Raw genomic sequence first — 19,019 nt, 5'->3', positions numbered from 1 at the left:
TAGCTGGGCCCACATTAAAAACTGACATAGATCACACATATCTATGCTAGTAAAGCCAAAACAAAAACCACCATTCCCTGTTGTGCCACCCTTTACCAATCCGAGATAACTTTGCCCAGTGGGAAATAAACAAACCTATTATAAAGTGAGCACATGTTTTTGCATGCTGCATAGTTTTAGGACTTGTGCACTCATTGCTCATAAAAAATGCATCCTCTGGAATCCCCACTCTTCTCTTTGTCAGTCATGTGCTTGAACACTGCTTTTGGTTGTGAATTGTTTGGCAGGTTTAACATGCCGAGTTTGTTCAAACAGGGAGACCTGATGATTGGGGGAATTTTCCCTGTCTTCAACAAAGACATAAGCAGCACTTCTTCATTTAAGAGGGAGCCACCTGGAGCAGAATGTACAGGGTAAAGTTTATTATGTCTGCATGCAGGACTGTATTTATGTTTTCAACTAACCATTGCCCATCAGATGTTGTTTCATTTTACAGTGCCATCTATCTCCTTCATCTTTTGTAGATTTTATATGCGTGCTTTTCGATGGACCCAAGTGATGATATTTGCAATTGAGGAAATAAACAGAGATGCAACTCTTCTGCCAAACATATCTCTTGGCTACAAGATCCTTAATTCTTGTTCATCTCCACCTAATACACTACGTGCTGCACTGACACTGGCTAGTGGAACAGAAGAGAAGGAATCGACTTCTTCGTGTCCTCCAGCAATATCTGCCTTAATAGCAGAGTCGGGATCATCTCAGTCCATCGCTGTGGCTGGAACCCTGGGATCATTTCAAGTGCCAGTTGTAAGATGTGAAATGTTTTAAATAAGACTCTTCATGTTAATATTTAAGCCTTTAAGTATAATATCAACATTGAATTCATGTAGTAATAGTGATAAGTCAGTGCTTGTTTAGTGAAATTCCTTTTAATATTTGTCTTTTCACAGGTCAGTTATTTCTCTACATGTGCCTGCCTGAGTGACAAAAGTAAATATCCCACTTTTTTTCGGACAATCCCCAGTGACTACTACCAGGCTAAAGCTTTAGCTGCCCTGGTCAAACATTTTGGCTGGCAGTGGATTGGAGCCATACAGACTGATAGTGACTATGGACGGCAAGGAATCCTGGCATTTACTAAAGAGGTTAAAAAGCATGAAGTTTGTATTGCATTTGTCGGCACAGTTTATCGGACATATAAACTGGAAAAATATCTGGATGTTGTTAAAATGATCAAGCAATCAACTGTCAAAGTCATCCTGGCTTTTGGTTCAAAGACTGACATTTACCCTTTGATGAAAGAGGTAGTGAAACAAAACATTACAGGAATTCAGTGGATTGGAAGTGAGGCCTGGATAACAGCTGCAAGTCTGTCAACACCTGAAACCTACCGTTCCTTTGGAGGTACAATAGGGACTGTGGTACAGAAGATGGCTATGCCAAAGCTTAAGCCATTCCTTACAAATATAAGCCATTATTCAGACCTGGGTACAGCCTTTGTGGGGGATTTCTGGGAGGTCCTGACTGGCTGTAAACCCCCTTTACTTGGAAAAGTCTCAAGAAATCAAACAAAGAAAAAATTATGCAAAGCTTCTGAGTTACTGCTAAATACTAAAGATGCATTCTTTGACATATCAGAGTTGAGGGTGACCTACAATGTGTATAAGGCAGTTTATGCAGTTGCACATGCCCTTCATCATTTAGTATTCTGTGAACCAGCAGGGGTCAAAGCTGTGAGGCCATGTTTGAATTTATCAGAAATTCAACCCAAACAGGTGAGAAACACTGCAAGTTTACACTAAGAAATGAAAATATAAACAAGTTATGTGTCAAGAAGCATTGAAATGTTATTAATATGAACACTTAAGAACAAAGAAAGAAATATCTTCAAATATTGAAAAAACAATCCTTGACTCATCAAATCAAAATCTCTGTATCCACCCTTCCAGGTCTCTCATCACTTACATAAAGTGAATTTTAAGAATGATTATGGTGACACTGTGTTCTTTGATGAGAAAGGCGACCCTCCTGCTTCTTATGATATTATTAACTGGCAGCTGATAGATGGGCAGGTGCAGCATGTGATACTGGGTCACTTTTCTTCTACTGCTAACAAGAACTATGAGCTCAGCATCAAGGAGGAAAACATAGTGTGGAGGACAGGGACAGTGGTAAAAAGGAATTCTCACACCAAATAAGCTGGAATAGGTGTTCATAAAACCTGACCATTTAACATGTTTTTTTTTCTCAGGTCCCAAAATCAGTGTGCTCTAATATGTGTCCAGTGGGAACCAGAAAAGCTCCAATTAAGGGAAAACCGATCTGTTGTTTTGACTGTTTTCCATGTGCTGATGGAACTATAGCTAACTCCACAGGTAATATAACCTTTGTCACCATTCTGCCATACCAAACCACAAATGATATTAGTTTTCATCTTTTCTTTTTCAACAGGTTCAGCAGACTGCACACCATGTCCACAGGAATACTGGTCCAACGAAAAGAGAGACAAGTGCATTCTTAAAACAATTGAGTTCCTGTCATATCATGAACCAATGGGAATAGCAATCACAGTGGTTTCCCTACTTGGGGCCTTATTGTCACTGTCCACAATGTTTGTGTTCATCCGGTACAAAGAAACCCCTGTAATTAAGGCCAGCAACTCTGAGCTCAGCTGTTTCTTGTTGTTTTCTCTTTTTACGTGTTTTCTCTGTCCCCTCACTTTCATTGGAAGGCCCACAGTCTGGACCTGCATGCTGCGACATACAGCTTTTGGAGTAACATTTGCACTTTGCATTTCATGTGTCCTGGGAAAAACTATTATTGTTGTGACAGCTTTCAAAGCCACCATTCCTGGCAACAAAGTGGCAGGGAAGTTTGGTCCAGCCCAACAAAGGATCATAGTGGGATCATGCACTTTCATTCAGATAGTGATCTGTGTGTTGTGGCTTACATTAAACCCACCCTTTCCAGACATGGTTTTCCGATACAGCAGTACAAAGATAGTTTCAGAATGCAACACTGGCTCTGAGGCAGCTTTCTATGCTGTCCTGGGCTACATTGGGCTCCTTGCAATTGTGTGTTTGGTTCTGGCCTTTCTAGCACGGAAGCTGCCTGATAACTTCAATGAAGCCAAATTCATCACCTTCAGCATGCTGATATTCTGTGCAGTGTGGATCACCTTTATCCCAGCATATGTCAGCTCTCCTGGAAAGTTTACTGTAGCTGTGGAGATATTCGCTATTTTGTCTTCTGCTTTTGGCTTATTGCTAAGCGTTTTTGCACCTAAATGTTACATAATCCTGATCAAGCCTGAAAGAAATACCAAGAAGCATGTCATGGGAAAAGAATTTTGACTAAAACAGCGAAAATTAAATAAATGAATAAAATGAAATTGTTGTTAAATTCCCACTAAATCAATTACTTGAATCCTCAAAATCACACTTGCTTGATGTGACATAATGGACTTCATGCACTGTATGTACAAAGTATATGCCATTGTTAGGGACATTTCTTTGTTGTATAATCTATGTGCACAGTAGTGCATGTTCACTTGCTGCCTGTATCATTTTCTGTTATACTGATTGATTTGGCAAAATGTTTACTTTATGTAATTATGTAGCTATTAATTATTTATATGATAATTATTTAACACAATATCATAGCATCATTCATCAGGTATAAACCAACAGCTGAGTTCTGTAATGTACCCCTCTGAATGATTACACAATAGTGAAATCATATAATAATAGTAAGAGTAACTTTTACACATTAAGACTACAGAGTCCTCCAAAAACTCATGATGGAATAGGTCGCAAATTTGAGCCATGAAAAGACACTGAGAAGCATTATAATACCCTGTTTTACTATCAAAGTGGTCATTTTCTGAGAAGTAGTAGTCAAGCCTCTTCAGGAAGGCAAAAATGTGTTTTATATTTCACATTTTTGCAGAATCAATGCACAAAACCTTACTTTCCAACTTACCACCTACTCGAAATCTGGCAATTTCAAGCCTTGACCGCTGGCCCTTGAAATCTCAAGCATGACGTCGTGCATCATAACACTCTAAAACACATCCGGGACGATGTTGGATGGTTAGAAAGCATAGAAGCTCTACTATTGGATGAAACCAACGTCAATCAAAATTGGTTATGTCCACAAGGGGTGATTTTTCAGTTTTCTCTCTGTCAGACCAGCATGTGTGCGATGTTAGAGAAAACAGCAAAAACACTGATCTCTGTGTCTTTGGATTATAGTTGAAGGACTATTCAAGCTTCAGAATGACTGTGAGTGTGCAAATGTATTCCATATTTTAGCTGTATTGTGGCTGGGGGAATCTTATAACTCCATGTGAAAGTTTAAAGGACAGTTTTGTTTGCTACTGTTTGTGCGATGCCTCCAACAGTATGTGTGCATGGTGCAAAGCTAAACGCTACTGGTGTGCTTGGGCAGGCTGTTGACTCGTTTGATGTGGTTTAATGAGTTGTTCAAACAATTTTATAAAGCATTCAAATGGCTGTTTATTGGAATTTATTGTGTTTGTTGTCATAATGTTTGTATAAAGAAGAGTTTTAGACTCCCAGCTGGTACAAAAGTGCACTTTGTCACTTTAACAGTAATGAACTGACCAACTCTGGATTGAGCACAGAGAGAATTTGTTGGGAGAAATGTGGTAAGGAGATTCCTTACATGCATTGTTTAATCATCAGTTACAGCCATTGTCATTGTGTGCAATACATGATTATTGCCTGCAAAGACCCAGTCAATTATTTTACAGTATTCTTATTTGAGATGTAGGGTCAAAAGCTGATAGTGTTCCTGTTACAGGTATCTTGTCAACACCGTGTTAAGAGATTATTTGTTCTGCTAAGCAAACAAACAATTGAGACACTTCACGTCTGCATCGTTCAGCATCACTCAGCAGAATCAATCTTTATTTACCAGTAGAATACACCAAATACATTTTATAATTCTCGTTGTCAAATCGATAATAACCTGCGAAGCACACAAACTATTGAGACACTTCACGTCTGCGTCGTTCAGCATCACTCAGCAGAATGAGGGAAAATGACACAGGTGCGTATAAGCCGCAAAATGACTGCCGCAAACAGACTCTCAACTAATGGAAAGTGCCTCCTGTTGGTTTCAATAAGCAATGCACAAACAGCAAACAACAAAATCAAAATCTAAACGAAATGTGGACTCACACATGCAAAATGAATATACATATATACAAGCATACAAAACAATACACAACAGTGATCACGCAAAAGTGGGTGTCACATTCCCAGCCATGAACAGCTTTTTTAACCTTTTTCAAAATCTGCTTCTACTCTTACAAGCTGAAGTAAAAGAGAATTAATCGAACCTAGTACTATTGACTTGAGTTTAATTCAAATTCAAATTTTTTTTACTTGCACCCCTCAACAATTTCACCTAACTGCTGAATATTGGAGGATTTTAGCAATGGTTCAGTAGCTGGGCCCACATTAAAAACTGACATAGATCACACATATCTATGCTAGTAAAGCCAAAACAACAACCACCATTCCCTGTTGTGCCACCCTTTACCAATCCGAGATAACTTTGCCCAGTGGGAAATAAACAAACCTATTATAAAGTGAGCACATGTTTTTGCATGCTGCACAGTTTTAGGACTTGTGCACTCATTGCTCATAAAAAATGCATCCTCTGGAATCCACACTCTTCTCTTTGTCAGTCATGTGCTTGAACACTGCTTTTGGTTGTGAATTGTTTGGCAGGTTTAACATGCCGAGTTTGTTCAAACAGGGAGACCTGATGATTGGGGGAATTTTCCCTGTCTTCAACAAAGACATAAGCAGCACTTCTTCATTTAAGAGGGAGCCACCTGGAGCAGAATGTACAGGGTAAAGTTTATTATGTCTGCATGCAGGACTGTATTTATGTTTTCAACTAGCCATTGCCCATCAGATGTTGTTTCATTTTACAGTGCCATCTATCTCCTTCATCTTTTGTAGATTTGATATGCGTGCTTTTCGATGGACCCAAGTGATGATATTTGCAATTGAGGAAATAAACAGAGATGCAACTCTTCTGCCAAACATATCTCTTGGCTACAAGATCCTTAATTCTTGTTCATCTCCACCTAATACACTACGTGCTGCACTGACACTGGCTAGTGGAACAGAAGAGAAGGAATCGACTTCTTCGTGTCCTCCAGCAATATCTGCCTTAATAGCAGAGTCGGGATCATCTCAGTCCATCGCTGTGGCTGGAACCCTGGGATCATTTCAAGTGCCAGTTGTAAGATGTGAAATGTTTTAAATAAGACTCTTCATGTTAATATTTAAGCCTTTAAGTATAATATCAACATTGAATTCATGTAGTAATAGTGATAAGTCAGTGCTTGTTTAGTGAAATTCCTTTTAATATTTGTCTTTTCACAGGTCAGTTATTTCTCTACATGTGCTTGCCTGAGTGACAAAAGTAAATATCCCACTTTTTTTCGGACAATCCCCAGTGACTACTACCAGGCTAAAGCTTTAGCTGCCCTGGTCAAACATTTTGGCTGGCAGTGGATTGGAGCCATACAGTCTGATAGTGACTATGGACGGCAAGGAGTCCTGGCATTTACTGAAGAGGTTAAAAAGCTTGGAGTTTGTATTGCATTTGTCGGCACAGTTTATCGGACATATAAACTGGAAAAATATCTGGATGTTGTGAAAATGATCAAGCAATCAACTGTCAAAGTCATCCTGGCTTTTATTCCAGAGACTGACATTTATCTTTTGATGAAAGAAGTCGTGAAACAGAATATTACAGGAATTCAGTGGATTGGAAGTGAGGCCTGGATAACAGCTGCAAGACTGTCAACACCTGAAACCTACCGTTCCTTTGGAGGTACAATAGGGACTGTGGTACAGAAGATGGCTATGCCAAAGCTTAAACCATTCCTTACAAATATAAGCCATTATTCAGACCTGGGTACAGCCTTTGTGGGGGATTTCTGGGAGGTCCTGACTGGCTGTAAACCCCCTTTACTTGGAAAAGTCTCAAGAAATCAAACAAAGAAAAAATTATGCAAAGCTTCTGAGTTACTGCTAAATACTAAAGATGCATTCTTTGACATCTCAGAGTTGAGGGTGTCCTACAATGTGTATAAGGCAGTTTATGCAGTTGCACATGCCCTTCATCATTTAGTATTCTGTGAACCAGCAGGGGTCAAAGCTGTGAGGCCATGTTTGAATTTATCAGAAATTCAACCCAAACAGGTGAGAAACACTGCAAGTTTACACTAAGAAATGAAAATATAAACAAGTTATGTGTCAAGAAGCATTGAAATGTAATTAATATGAACACTTAAGAGCAAAGAAAGAAATATCTTCAAATATTGAAAAAACAATCCTTGACTCATCAAATCAAAATCTCTGTATCCACCCTTCCAGATCTCTGATCACTTACATAAAGTGAATTTTAAGAATGATTATGGTGACACTGTGTTCTTTGATGAGAAAGGCGACCCTCCTGCTTCTTATGACATTATTAACTGGCAGCTGATAGATGGGCAGGTGCAGCATGTGATACTGGGTCACTTTTCTTCTACTGCTATCAAGGACTATGAGCTCAGCATCAAGGAGGAAAACATAGTGTGGAGGACAGGGACAGTGGTAAAAAGGAATTCTTACACCAAATAAGCTGGAATAGGTGTTCATAAAACCTGACCATTTAACATGTTTTTTTTTCTCAGGTCCCAAAATCAGTGTGCTCTAATATGTGTCCAGTGGGAACCAGAAAAGCTCCAATTAAGGGAAAACCGATCTGTTGTTTTGACTGTTTTCCATGTGCTGATGGAACTATAGCTAACTCCACAGGTAATATAACCTTTGTCACCGTTCTGCCATACCAAACCAGAAATTATATTAATTTTCATCTTTTCTTTTTTAACAGGTTCAACAGACTGCACACCATGTCCACAGGAATACAGGTCCAACGAAAAGAGAGACAAGTGCATTCTTAAAACAATTGAGTTCCTATCATATCATGAACCAATGGGAATAGCAATCACAGTGGTTTCCCTACTTGGGGCCTTATTGTCACTGTCCACAATGTTTGTGTTCATCCGATACAAAGAAACACCTGTAATTAAGGCCAGCAACTCTGAGCTCAGCTGTTTCTTGTTGTTTTCTCTTTTTACGTGTTTTCTCTGTCCCCTCACTTTCATTGGGAGGCCCACAGTCTGGACCTGCATGCTGCGACACACAGCTTTTGGAGTAACATTTGCACTTTGCATTTCATGTGTCCTGGGAAAAACTGTTGTTGTAGTGACGGCTTTCAAAGCCACCATTCCTGGCAACAAAGTGGCAGGGAAGTTTGGTCCAGCCCAACAAAGGATCATAGTGGGATCATGCACTTTCATTCAGATAGTGATCTGTGTGTTGTGGCTTACATTAAACCCACCCTTTCCAGACATGGTTTTCCGATACAGCAGTTCAAAGATAATTTTAGAATGCAACACTGGCTCTGAGGCAGCTTTCTATGCTGTCCTGGGCTACATTGGGCTCCTTGCAATAGTGTGTTTGGTTCTGGCCTTTCTAGCACGGAAGCTGCCTGATAACTTCAATGAAGCCAAATTCATCACCTTCAGCATGCTGATATTCTGTGCAGTGTGGATCACCTTTATCCCAGCATATGTCAGCTCTCCTGGAAAGTTTACTGTAGCTGTGGAGATATTCGCTATTTTGTCATCTGCTTTTGGCTTATTGCTGAGCATTTTTGCACCTAAATGTTACATAATCCTGATCAAGCCTGAAAGAAATACCAAGAAGCATGTCATGGGGAAGAATTTTGACTAAAACAGCGAAAATTAAATAAATGAATAAAATGAAATTATTGCTAAATTCCCACTAAATCAATTACTTGAATCCTCAAAATCACACTTGCTTGATGTGACATAATGGACTTCATGCACTGTATGTACAAAGTATATGCCATTGTTAGGGACACTTCTTTGTTGGATAATCTATGTGCACAGTAGTGCATGTTCACTTGCTGCCTGTATCATTTTCTGTTATACTGATTGATTTGGCAAAATGTTTACTTTATGTAATTATGTAGCTATTAATTATTTATATGATAATTATTTAACACAACATCATGGCATCATTCATCAGGTATTATCCAACAGCTTAGTTCTTTAATGTACCCTTCTGAATGATTACACAATAGTGGAAGCATATAATAATAGTAAGAGTAATTTTTACACATTAAGACTACAGAGTCCTCCAAAAACTCATGATGGAATAGGTCGCAAATTTGATCCATGAAAAGACACTGAGAAGCATTATAATACCCTGTTTTACTATCAAAGTGGTCATTTTCTGAGAAGTAGTAGTCAAGCCTCTTCAGGAAGGCAAAAATGTGTTTTATATTTCACATTTTTGCAGAATCAATGCACAAAACCTTACTTTCCAACTTACCACCTACTCGAAATCTGGCAAGTTCAAGCCTTGACCGCTGGCCCTTGAAATCTCAAGCATGACGTCATGCATCATAACACTCTAAAACACATCCGGGACGATGTTGGATGGTTAGAAAGCATAGAAGCTCTACTATTGGATGAAACCAACGTCAATCAAAATAGGTTACGTCCACAAGAGGTGATTTTGCAGTTTTCTCTCTGTCAGACCAGCATGTGTGCGATGTTAGAGAAAACAGCAAAAACACTGATCTCTGTGTCTTTGGATTATAGTTGAAGGACTATTCAAGCTTCAGAATGACTGTGAGTGTGCAAATGTATTCCATATTTTAGCTGTGTTGTGGCTGGGAGAATGTTATAACGCCATGTTAAAGTTTAAAGGACAGTTTTGTTTGCTGCTGTTTGTGCGATGCCTCCAACAGTATGTGTGCATGGTGCAAAGCTAAACGCTACTGGTGTGCTTGGGCAGGCTGTTGACTCGTTTGATGTGGTTTAATGAGTTGTTCAAACAATTTTATAAAGCATTCAAATGGCTGTTTATTGGAATTTATTGTGTTTGTTGTCATAATGTTTGTATAAAGAAGAGTTTTAGACTCCCAGCTGGTACAAAAGTGCACTTTGTCACTTTAACAGTAATGAACTGACCAACTCTGGATTGAGCGCAGAGAGAATTTGTTGGGAGAAATTTGGTAAGGAGATTCCTTACATGCATTGTTTAATCATCAGTTACAGCCATTGTCATTGTGTGCAATACATGATTATTGCCTGCAAAGACCCAGTCAATTATTTTACAGTAATCTTGTTTGATATGTAGGGTCAAAAGCTGATAGCTGAAGCTTCTACTCTTACAAGCTGAATTAAAAAAAAATTAGTCAAAGCTTCGTACTATTGACTTGAGTTTATTTCAAATGTAAAACATTTTTTTACTTGAAACCCTCAACAATTTCACCTAACTGCTGAATATTGGTGGATTTTAGCAATGGTTCAGTAACTGGGCCCACATTAAAAACTGACATAGATCACACATATCAATGCTAGCAAAGCCAAAACAACAACCACCATTCCCTGTTGTGCCACCCTTTACCAATCCGAGATAACTGTGCCCAGTGGGAAATAGACAAACCTTTTATGAAGTGAGCACATGTTTTTGCATGCTGCACAGTTTTAGGACTTGTGCACTCATTGCTCATAAAAAATGCATCCTCTGGAATCCACACTCTTCTCTTTGTCAGTCATTTGCTTGAACACTGCTTTCGGCTGTGAAGCATTTGGCAGGTTTAACATGCCGAGTTTGTTCAAACAGGGAGACCTGATGATTGGGGGAATTTTCCCTGTTTTCAACAAAGACATAAGCAGCACTTCTTCATTTAAGAGGGAGCCGCCGGGAGCTCACTGTGCAGGGTAAGGTTCATAGTATATGCATGCAGAACTGTATTCATCTTTTAATTCACCATTGCATGTACATTTGAATCAGTAATTTTACATTGCAATCTTTTACCTTCATCTATTGTAGATTTGATCTGCGTGCTTTTCGATGGACCCAGGTGATGATATTTGCAATTGAGGAAATAAACAAAGATGCAACTCTTCTGCCAAACATATCTCTTGGCCACAGGATCCTCAACTCTTGTGCATCTCCTACAAATACAATACGTGCTGCACTGACACTGGCAAGTGGCATAGAGGAGACAGAATCCACTTCTGTGTGTTTTCCACCCATATCTGCCTTAATAGCAGAATCAGGATCTTCTCAGTCCATCGCTGTGGCTGGAACTCTCGGACCATTTCAAGTGCCAGTTGTAAGAAGTGAAATGAGAAGAATTTTAAAGAAAGATTTGAGCGGTTTATGTGAAAGCATTTTCCAATTGGGGCATTTTCACCATTGCATTAGTATTCAGTGTTTTTTATTATTGTGTAGTGATTGTATTGTCACATCTTTATTAAATTCATTTTCAAATTTTTCTTTTCACAGGTCAGTTATTTCTCTACGTGTGCCTGCCTGAGTGACAAAACTAAATATCCTACTTTCTTTCGGACAATCCCCAGTGACTACTACCAGGCTAAAGCTTTAGCTGCCCTGGTCAAACATTTTGGCTGGCAGTGGATTGGAGCCATACAGTCTGACAATGACTATGGTCGGCAAGGGATACTGGCCTTTACTGAGGAGGTAAAAAAGCTTGGAGTTTGTGTTGCATTTGTCGGCACAGTTCTACGAACATATAAAATGGAAAAAATTCTGGATGTTGTGGAAATGATCAAGCAAACAACTGTAAAAGTAATATTGGCTTTTGTTCCAGAGGGTGACCTTTACCCTTTGATGAAAGAAGTCGTGAAACAGAACATTACAGATATTCAGTGGATTGGAAGTGAGGCCTGGATAACAGCTGCACGACCCTCCACCACTGAAATCTACAGCTCCTTTGGAGGAGCAATAGGGTTTGTTGTACAGAAAATGGCTATGCCAAAGCTAAAACCATTCCTTACAAACATTAGCCCTTATACAGACCCAGGTGCAGCCTTTGTGGGGGATTTCTGGGAGGTCCTGGTTGGCTGCAGACCCCCTTTACCTGGGCAACTTTCACATATTTTAACTAAGGATGGAATATGTACAGGCAATGAGTCACTAATGAATTCCCAACACGTATTCTTCAATGTCAAAGAGCTAAGAGTTTCCTATAATGTGTATACAGCAGTTTATGCTATTGCACATGCCCTTCATCATCTAGTATTCTGTGAACCAGTCGGAGGGGAGGCAGTGAAGCCATGTTTAAACATATCAGAAATTGAGCCCCAGCAGGTAAGGAATACTGCAAGCCCTAAATTTTCATTTTATTTCTAATAGGAATGTGCTACTTACTAATTAAGTGTCATTGAACTTGTTTTTCTGTGTTATTGACATTTAACGAAAATAGAAAAATGTTAAGGTGTCTTTTCTACCAAACATATTTATAACTTTTTTTCAGGTCACTGATCACTTACATAAAGTGAATTTTAAAAATGATTACGGCGACACTGTGTTCTTTGATAAGAAAGGCGACCCTCCTGCTTCTTATGATATTATTAACTGGCAGCTGATAGATGGGCAGGTGCAGCATGTGACACTGGGTCACTTTTCTTCTACTGCTAACAAGGACTATGAGCTCAGCATCAAGGAGGAAAACATAGTGTGGAGGACAGGGAGAGTGGTAAAAAAAAAAGAAATTCTTACACCAAATAAGCTTGTTGCTCTCCTTCCTTATTGTCTCTGATTTGAATATGTTAACATAAAAACCTGAACATTTAACATTTTTCCACATTTTTTCTCAGGTCCCAAAATCAGTGTGCTCTAATATTTGTCCAGTGGGAACCAGAAAAGCTCCAATTAAGGGAAAACCGATCTGTTGTTTTGACTGTTTCCCATGTGCTGACGGAACTATAGCTAACACCACAGGTAATATAACTTGTCACTTGTGTCTGCAATATCAATCCAGAAATTAAATCGTTTTTGTTTTTAATTTTTAACAGGTTCAACAGACTGCACAACTTGCCCACAGGAATACTGGTCCAATAAAAAGAGAGACAAGTGCATTCTTAAAACAATTGAGTTCCTGTCATATCATGAACCAATGGGAATAGCAATCACAGTGGTTTCCCTACTTGGGGCCTTATTGTCACTGTCCACAATGTTTGTGTTCATCCGGTACAAAGAAACCCCTGTAATTAAGGCCAGCAACTCTGAGCTCAGCTGTTTCTTGTTGTTTTCTCTTTTTATGTGTTTTCTCTGTCCCCTCACTTTCATTGGGAGGCCCACAGTCTGGACCTGCATGTTGCGACACACAGCTTTTGGAGTGACATTTGCACTTTGCATTTCCTGTGTATTGGGAAAAACTGTTGTTGTAGTGACAGCTTTCAAAGCGACCATTCCTGGCAACAAACTGGCAGGGAAGTTTGGTCCAGCCCAACAAAGGATCATAGTGGGATCATGCACTTTCATTCAGATCGTGATCTGTGTGTTGTGGCTTACATTAAACCCACCCTTTCCAGACATGGTTTTCCGAAACAGCAATACAAAGATAGTTTTAGAATGCAACACTGGCTCTGAGGCAGCTTTCTATGCCGTCCTGGGCTACATTGGGCTCCTTGCAATAGTGTGTTTGGTTCTGGCCTTTCTAGCACGGAAGCTGCCTGATAACTTCAATGAAGCCAAATTCATCACCTTCAGCATGCTGATATTCTGTGCAGTGTGGATCACCTTTATCCCAGCATATGTCAGCTCTCCTGGAAAGTTTACTGTAGCTGTGGAGATATTTGCTATTTTGTCCTCTGCTTTTGGCTTATTGCTGAGCATTTTTGCACCTAAATGTTACATAATCCTGATCAAGCCTGAAAGAAATACCAAGAAGCACATCATGGGGAAAATATGACAAAAAGGCTTTATTAATTTAACAATCCATGCAGTAATGTAAATACCCAAAATCTTAAAACATTATCAAAAAATCACAACAGTGTATTTTTTGCTAGTGGTATCTGTTTGGCATCACAAATCCTACACAATTTAAAAAATCAATTTTAGAGTATCTTTTCTGATATTTTGTCACCATGTCAATTGCAGTTTTTGCTTTTGTCGTTGCTTTGCTTTGTCCTTCATTTTCATTCGTTTTGACAATGTTTCACAAACTAACACAGTCAAAGCATTGAAATGCCTATGAATATGAAGTGTAATTTTGCATTAAATATATAATATATAATTCCTACATACATACAATCATGTTTTTTTAAAACAAATTACTTTTTATTGTAACATGTAAATGATTTGTTAATATAAATCAGTCATTCGACTGATACTGTTTAAGAGTTTTTCGACCTAAAATAAAACCTTTCTTCTCTTATTGCTTGAGCCATTTTGTGAAAGCTTATGAGTACCACTTCATTCTCTACATTTTAGTAGTAATATATTCAGGAAGGAAATCATTTCGTATAGTATTGTTACTGAATGATTCTGATTTATTTTTCACATTGTATTTGCCTTTATCGTAGCAGCAATGTTAGATCAAAAGTTAAATTCCTCATATAAACAAACCCAGTTGCGGTGGTGGAGTGGAATGGAGTATTTCAAATATGACATGCTGTCATATTTGAAATGACAACACCTCACCTCAAGAGGCAAATACGACCAATCATTCAGATGGTTCTCTTGGACCTCTTCAATAATATACAGGTAACATGTAGTCACATATTCATCGATGCATCATGTTTCTCTTGTTGTTGTTTTCTGGTTGCAGAATTATGATATAGCACTTTGGTGCAAAAATGCAAAAAAGGAGGCCAAAAGCTGAAGCTAAAATAGCAAAAATATGGACCGCCACAGTGTATTTTCCAGCTGTGCTCACATAAACAGGGATAAAAGTAATCCACACTGCAAAGAATATCAGCATACTGAAAGTGATGAACCTTGCTTCATTAAAATTGTCTGGCAACTTTCGAGCCAAAAAAGCCATTAGGAAGCACATGCAGGCAAGGATGCCAATGTACCCAAGAACACACCAGAAGCCAACCTCTGAGCCAGGAACACACTCGATGATAATGGTAGCACTGAGGTAACCTGTGTTGCGGTTGGCATAAGGTGGACTGCTGAGCAGCCAGACAAGAGAGATTATCACCTTAACAAAGAAAACATGCAGCAGATTTTTTGATCAGTGCAATTGAAAAAACATTTATTTTGTAGCATTACACTGGGGCAAAATAGATTGTTCACTTCAACACACTGAAAAGTGATATTACCTGGACAGCTGTTCCCAAAAGTACACTTGCTCTCTGTTGTTTTGGTCCAAACCATTTCATGACATGACTTCCTGGCAGTGTAGATCTGAAGGCCATTAACACTACTGCTGTCTTAGCCAAGAGGCATGAAACACAGAGTGCTAAGCTGATCCCAAATACTGGATACCTGATACGGCAAAGCCAGTCTGAAGGCTCACCGATAAACAACAGGCCAACAAGGAAACAGATGGCAAGGAATAACAAAAGAAGGAAACTCAATTCCATGTTGTTGGCCCGAACTAATGGTGTGTCTTTGTATCTGGCGAATAAGGTGAGGATAGAGAGGGAAATACAAGCTCCAATGACACATACAATGCACAGGACTATACCCATTAACTCATGGTATGAGAGGAATTGAACAATCTTTGGGATGCAGAGATCTGCAGCTTCATTGGGCCATGTTTCCTCTGAGCAGCGTGAGCACTCTAAAGAATCTAAAGGAAATGATGAAAAGCAATATGATTTTAGCCAAGAGTAACACTCATGCCCTATTTAAATGATATTGTGTCAATCTACACATGGGTACTCCTGCACTGTCTAATGGAATTCAGTACTTTAGCCCAGCAATAAAACCTACCCATGTGGCTCTTATATTGTTCAGTTTTGTTGATACTGGCAGTGAGGTGTTGGATATAATGTTAACTTTGAGAACATATTGAGTGTAATGCAAAAATATAACACCACACATTACACTAAAATAGGGATTATTGCAAGACTCCTTCATTGGACAGGTTCACCTAATGCAACAACTTTCAATTTCAATAACTAAAAAAAACAACGCACCAGTCTTATTACTGACTTCCCCTTCAGCACAGGAGACACAGTCGAAACAGCAGATGGGTTCCCCCTTCCTCCTGGCTACTCGGGTACCTGGAAGGCAGCTGTCACTGCAGACAGACCGGGCAGGCTGAGAGGCAGAGGGCAGCCACCCAGACACTGATTTCAATCAATTAAGCCTCTGAGTATGATAAATGATCTCTACTAGAGGTTGTGCAATATCCTCATTTAGAAAAATATATATAATGACAGATCTGATTATAGAGTAATCAGATTACAACTCAGTCTCTATCACACCTAACTACAAATTATCACAATTATACGATATTAGGTAGTAATATGTAATGTAACTAATATGTAAATGTGTCCCCTTATTTGGTTGGTGAAATTTTTGCAATGCATCCTTTGATTCTTTAATTGGTGTAAACTAAGGATTTATTCAACAACTAGTTTGCAAAGTATTACCAACACATTGGCTAATATGTTGATTAAGAGTATGCAGAACAGTCTGGGAAATAAAAACGGTCGCAAGCCTGTTTTGAGAAAACACACCTGTTTCCCAACAGGCCACTGAATGATAGAATCATTAATGGACAGGCTCTGTCCAGCAGGTGATGAGGCATCATAGAAGCCAACTTTAACCAAATCTAGTGAACCATCAGGTCTCCTCTGCCAGTTCATGAGATCATAGTAAGCAATTGGGTCACCATTCTGGTCAAAGTTGACTTTCTCACCAAAGGTAGAAAATTTTGCTTGCCTCATGTAATGGATTAACTGAGTTGGAAACAGAAACAGGTTATGTAGGTTATAAGGTTATTGTAGTCATTTCTACCACTTTATTCGACTTACAAATAAGCTTGACAATACCCATTCGTCAGTGAAATGGAGGCCTCACCTGCCATGGCTTAAAGTTCTTGGGGTCCGCACACGTGCCATTAGGGAAGGGCCCCTTTGCAGAAATGCAGTTACTCATGTCTTGAAGGGCATGGGCCACCAAATATACAGCCTTGTACACATTATAAGACACTCTTGGCTGGGTCACATCAGAATAAGGAGAGTAAAGATCATTTAAATCCTCTGTTCCTTTACAGGGGGCTCTGTCTTGGTATTTGACTTCATGAGAGTGCGTGTTTACAGACCCATTCAATTTACAGTTGAACAACTCCTCCCAAAATTCAGCCAGGAAAGCTGACCTATTCATGTCAGATGCTTTGACGCTAGTTAGGTATTCCATCAGACCAGGAATAACTTCAACCCCACGAATGGCAAATCCAAGTGTTCCAGTCAGGATATCACCAAAATCCTCCCAGAGTGATTTTCCTGTGGCCCAAGCCTCACTGGCAATCCACTGCAATCCAGTGATGTTCCGAAGTTTGATACCTTGCAGAACCATCTGAAGGTCTGACTCACCAGAAAAGTTAATAATAACTTTTGCAGTTGCCACCTTTACAGCAGAAAATAACACTGGTTAATAATGTAATATCTATCTATCTATCTATCTATCTATCTATCTATCTATCTATCTATCTATCTATCTATCTATCTATCTATCTATCTATCTATCTATCTATCTATCTATATATCTATCTATCTATCTATCTATCACAACATTTTAGCACATATTTTGTGTTGATGTAAAGAAAATGCTACATAGTACAATAATGCAGTTCAACCAAAGTTCATAATTCAATACTTTTGCAAGTCTATTGTATTGTATTGAATATCAACAATAGCCCCCTGGTACTTTGGCAACCCCTTTATATAGAAATAATGTAGAGATACCTGAATAACATCCAGAATCTCATCTAGAGCATGCTGATTCACAACTGCAGGGTAGAAGTGAGTGTAAGCAGCACACACACCATACTGCACTGATTCCTGCAGGAAGAGCTGGATGGCAAAGCGGGCATAGTCAGATTCCATACCAATGATCCCCACCCAGGTCCAGCCAAAGTAACTAACCATGCGGGCCAGGGCTCTGATCTGGAAGACATCACTAGGCATGGTGCGCATGAATGTGTGGAACTGCCTTTGGTCACTCAGACAACTGCAGGATGCAAAATAGCTCACCTGGTATTGTGGTAAACAATAGGTAAGTCTCACACTTTAGTCAGCACCTAAGACATATGTTGAATCAAAGCATCAAATTTCACCAGACAATGCCACCATTCACAGCATAGGACTTGCTGATCTTGTGATTTTGACATGACAAAAGGAGTTGTGATTTAATTATTAAGAAGTAAATTACTATATACAGATATTTGCCGAGCCCTATATCGGTATGAGAATAAAGGATATGTAGTGTATTGCTTTACAATGACAAAAACACATCAACTAAGAGATCTGCAGTCTTACCAGAGGAATGTGGAAAGAGCTCAAACTTCTCAGAATAGCCACTGACACCCCAGATGTAGCGTCTCCTATGATAACTGGGGACAATGCCCTGTGATTAGCAGCACAACCTCTATTAGAGCTTAATTCTGAACTTCTGTTTGTGGCTCTGGAGACTCTCTCAGGCTGGCCGTTCACCATGAGCAAAGACGCACTCAGAGACACAGGTATGTAATTACAACTGTCACGTATGTGGTAACCCAGCTTGAGCTGTGGCAGGAGATCAGTGCGCTGGTTGATCTCTTTGATGGCAAAAGTCATGGTGTGCATCCATCTCAAGGCACGGGAATGGAAACTGTTCAATATATTGAAAAGCAGTTAATTATGTTGCAATCCTGAATCAACACACATATATAAACACAGTACATTGTATTCCATGTATACACATATGTCAACCATTATCAAATACATGTCATTATTTACTTACTACTTATATGAATGAGGTGGTGGTTTTGTTCTGTATGTAGCCAGAGAAGACACAGGACTAATGTGTAGAGGGAATAATCCCCCCAAAACTACATCTCCATCTTCATACAGACTGTTTCTCTCCTCTTCCCCCATGTAAACACAGTTGTCCTTGGTAACAGCTGAGCCA

General features: G+C 39.3%; 3 protein-coding genes across 3 annotated transcripts; 2 read left to right on the top strand and 1 right to left on the bottom strand.

Moving 5' to 3' along the window:
- The first annotated feature begins 246 nt into the window (after positions 1-246).
- LOC142995296 (extracellular calcium-sensing receptor-like) lies at positions 247-3,356 on the top strand. Its single transcript, XM_076146292.1, has 6 exons — positions 247-413; positions 525-810; positions 954-1,778; positions 1,953-2,174; positions 2,255-2,378; positions 2,455-3,356. The coding sequence occupies exons 1-6, from the start codon at positions 247-249 to the stop codon at positions 3,354-3,356; spliced, it is 2,526 nt and encodes an 841-aa protein (XP_076002407.1).
- A 2,650-nt stretch (positions 3,357-6,006) lies between these two features.
- On the top strand, positions 6,007-13,860 carry LOC142995295 (vomeronasal type-2 receptor 1-like). Its single transcript, XM_076146290.1, has 11 exons — positions 6,007-6,285; positions 6,429-7,253; positions 7,428-7,649; positions 7,730-7,853; positions 7,930-8,826; positions 10,690-10,858; positions 10,971-11,256; positions 11,430-12,254; positions 12,421-12,642; positions 12,764-12,887; positions 12,962-13,860. The coding sequence occupies exons 1-11, from the start codon at positions 6,007-6,009 to the stop codon at positions 13,858-13,860; spliced, it is 4,872 nt and encodes a 1,623-aa protein (XP_076002405.1).
- Positions 13,861-14,673: 813 nt separating this feature from the next.
- On the bottom strand, positions 14,674-18,988 carry LOC142995331 (extracellular calcium-sensing receptor-like). Its single transcript, XM_076146332.1, has 8 exons — positions 18,852-18,988; positions 18,389-18,719; positions 17,816-18,103; positions 16,929-17,477; positions 16,586-16,807; positions 16,040-16,163; positions 15,218-15,690; positions 14,674-15,096 (listed from the first exon to the last, which is right to left on the bottom strand). Exons 1-8 carry the CDS (start codon positions 18,983-18,985, stop codon positions 14,674-14,676), a joined length of 2,544 nt encoding a protein of 847 aa, XP_076002447.1. The 5' UTR covers positions 18,986-18,988.
- Between the last annotated feature and the right edge of the window lie 31 nt (positions 18,989-19,019).

Source organism: Genypterus blacodes, unplaced genomic scaffold, assembly GCF_046128005.1.
Source record: "Genypterus blacodes isolate CSIRO-AG114 ecotype Tasmania unplaced genomic scaffold, CSIRO-AGI_Gbla_v1 ptg000032l_1, whole genome shotgun sequence".
Taxonomy (NCBI): domain Eukaryota; kingdom Metazoa; phylum Chordata; class Actinopteri; order Ophidiiformes; family Ophidiidae; genus Genypterus; species Genypterus blacodes.
This window is presented reverse-complemented; position numbering and strand designations above follow the sequence as displayed.

Excerpts from the sequence above, each read along its gene's own strand:
- LOC142995295 (XM_076146290.1), top strand. The coding sequence starts at position 6,007 with ATGCGTGCTTTTCGATGGACCCAAGTGATGATATTTGCAATTGAGGAA. Across the intron at positions 10,859-10,970 it reads CCGGGAGCTCACTGTGCAGG|ATTTGATCTGCGTGCTTTTC; the intron begins GTAAGGTTCATA and ends CATCTATTGTAG. Across the intron at positions 11,257-11,429 it reads GACCATTTCAAGTGCCAGTT|GTCAGTTATTTCTCTACGTG; the intron begins GTAAGAAGTGAA and ends TTCTTTTCACAG.
- LOC142995331 (XM_076146332.1), bottom strand. The coding sequence starts at position 18,985 with ATGGGGGAAGAGGAGAGAAACAGTCTGTATGAAGATGGAGATGTAGTT. Across the intron at positions 17,478-17,815 it reads AGATTCTGGATGTTATTCAG|GTGGCAACTGCAAAAGTTAT; the intron begins GTATCTCTACAT and ends TCTGCTGTAAAG. Across the intron at positions 15,691-16,039 it reads GGAAGTCAGTAATAAGACTG|ATTCTTTAGAGTGCTCACGC; the intron begins GTGCGTTGTTTT and ends CATTTCCTTTAG.
- LOC142995296 (XM_076146292.1), top strand. The coding sequence starts at position 247 with ATGTGCTTGAACACTGCTTTTGGTTGTGAATTGTTTGGCAGGTTTAAC. Across the intron at positions 414-524 it reads CCTGGAGCAGAATGTACAGG|ATTTTATATGCGTGCTTTTC; the intron begins GTAAAGTTTATT and ends CATCTTTTGTAG. Across the intron at positions 2,175-2,254 it reads TGTGGAGGACAGGGACAGTG|GTCCCAAAATCAGTGTGCTC; the intron begins GTAAAAAGGAAT and ends TTTTTTTCTCAG.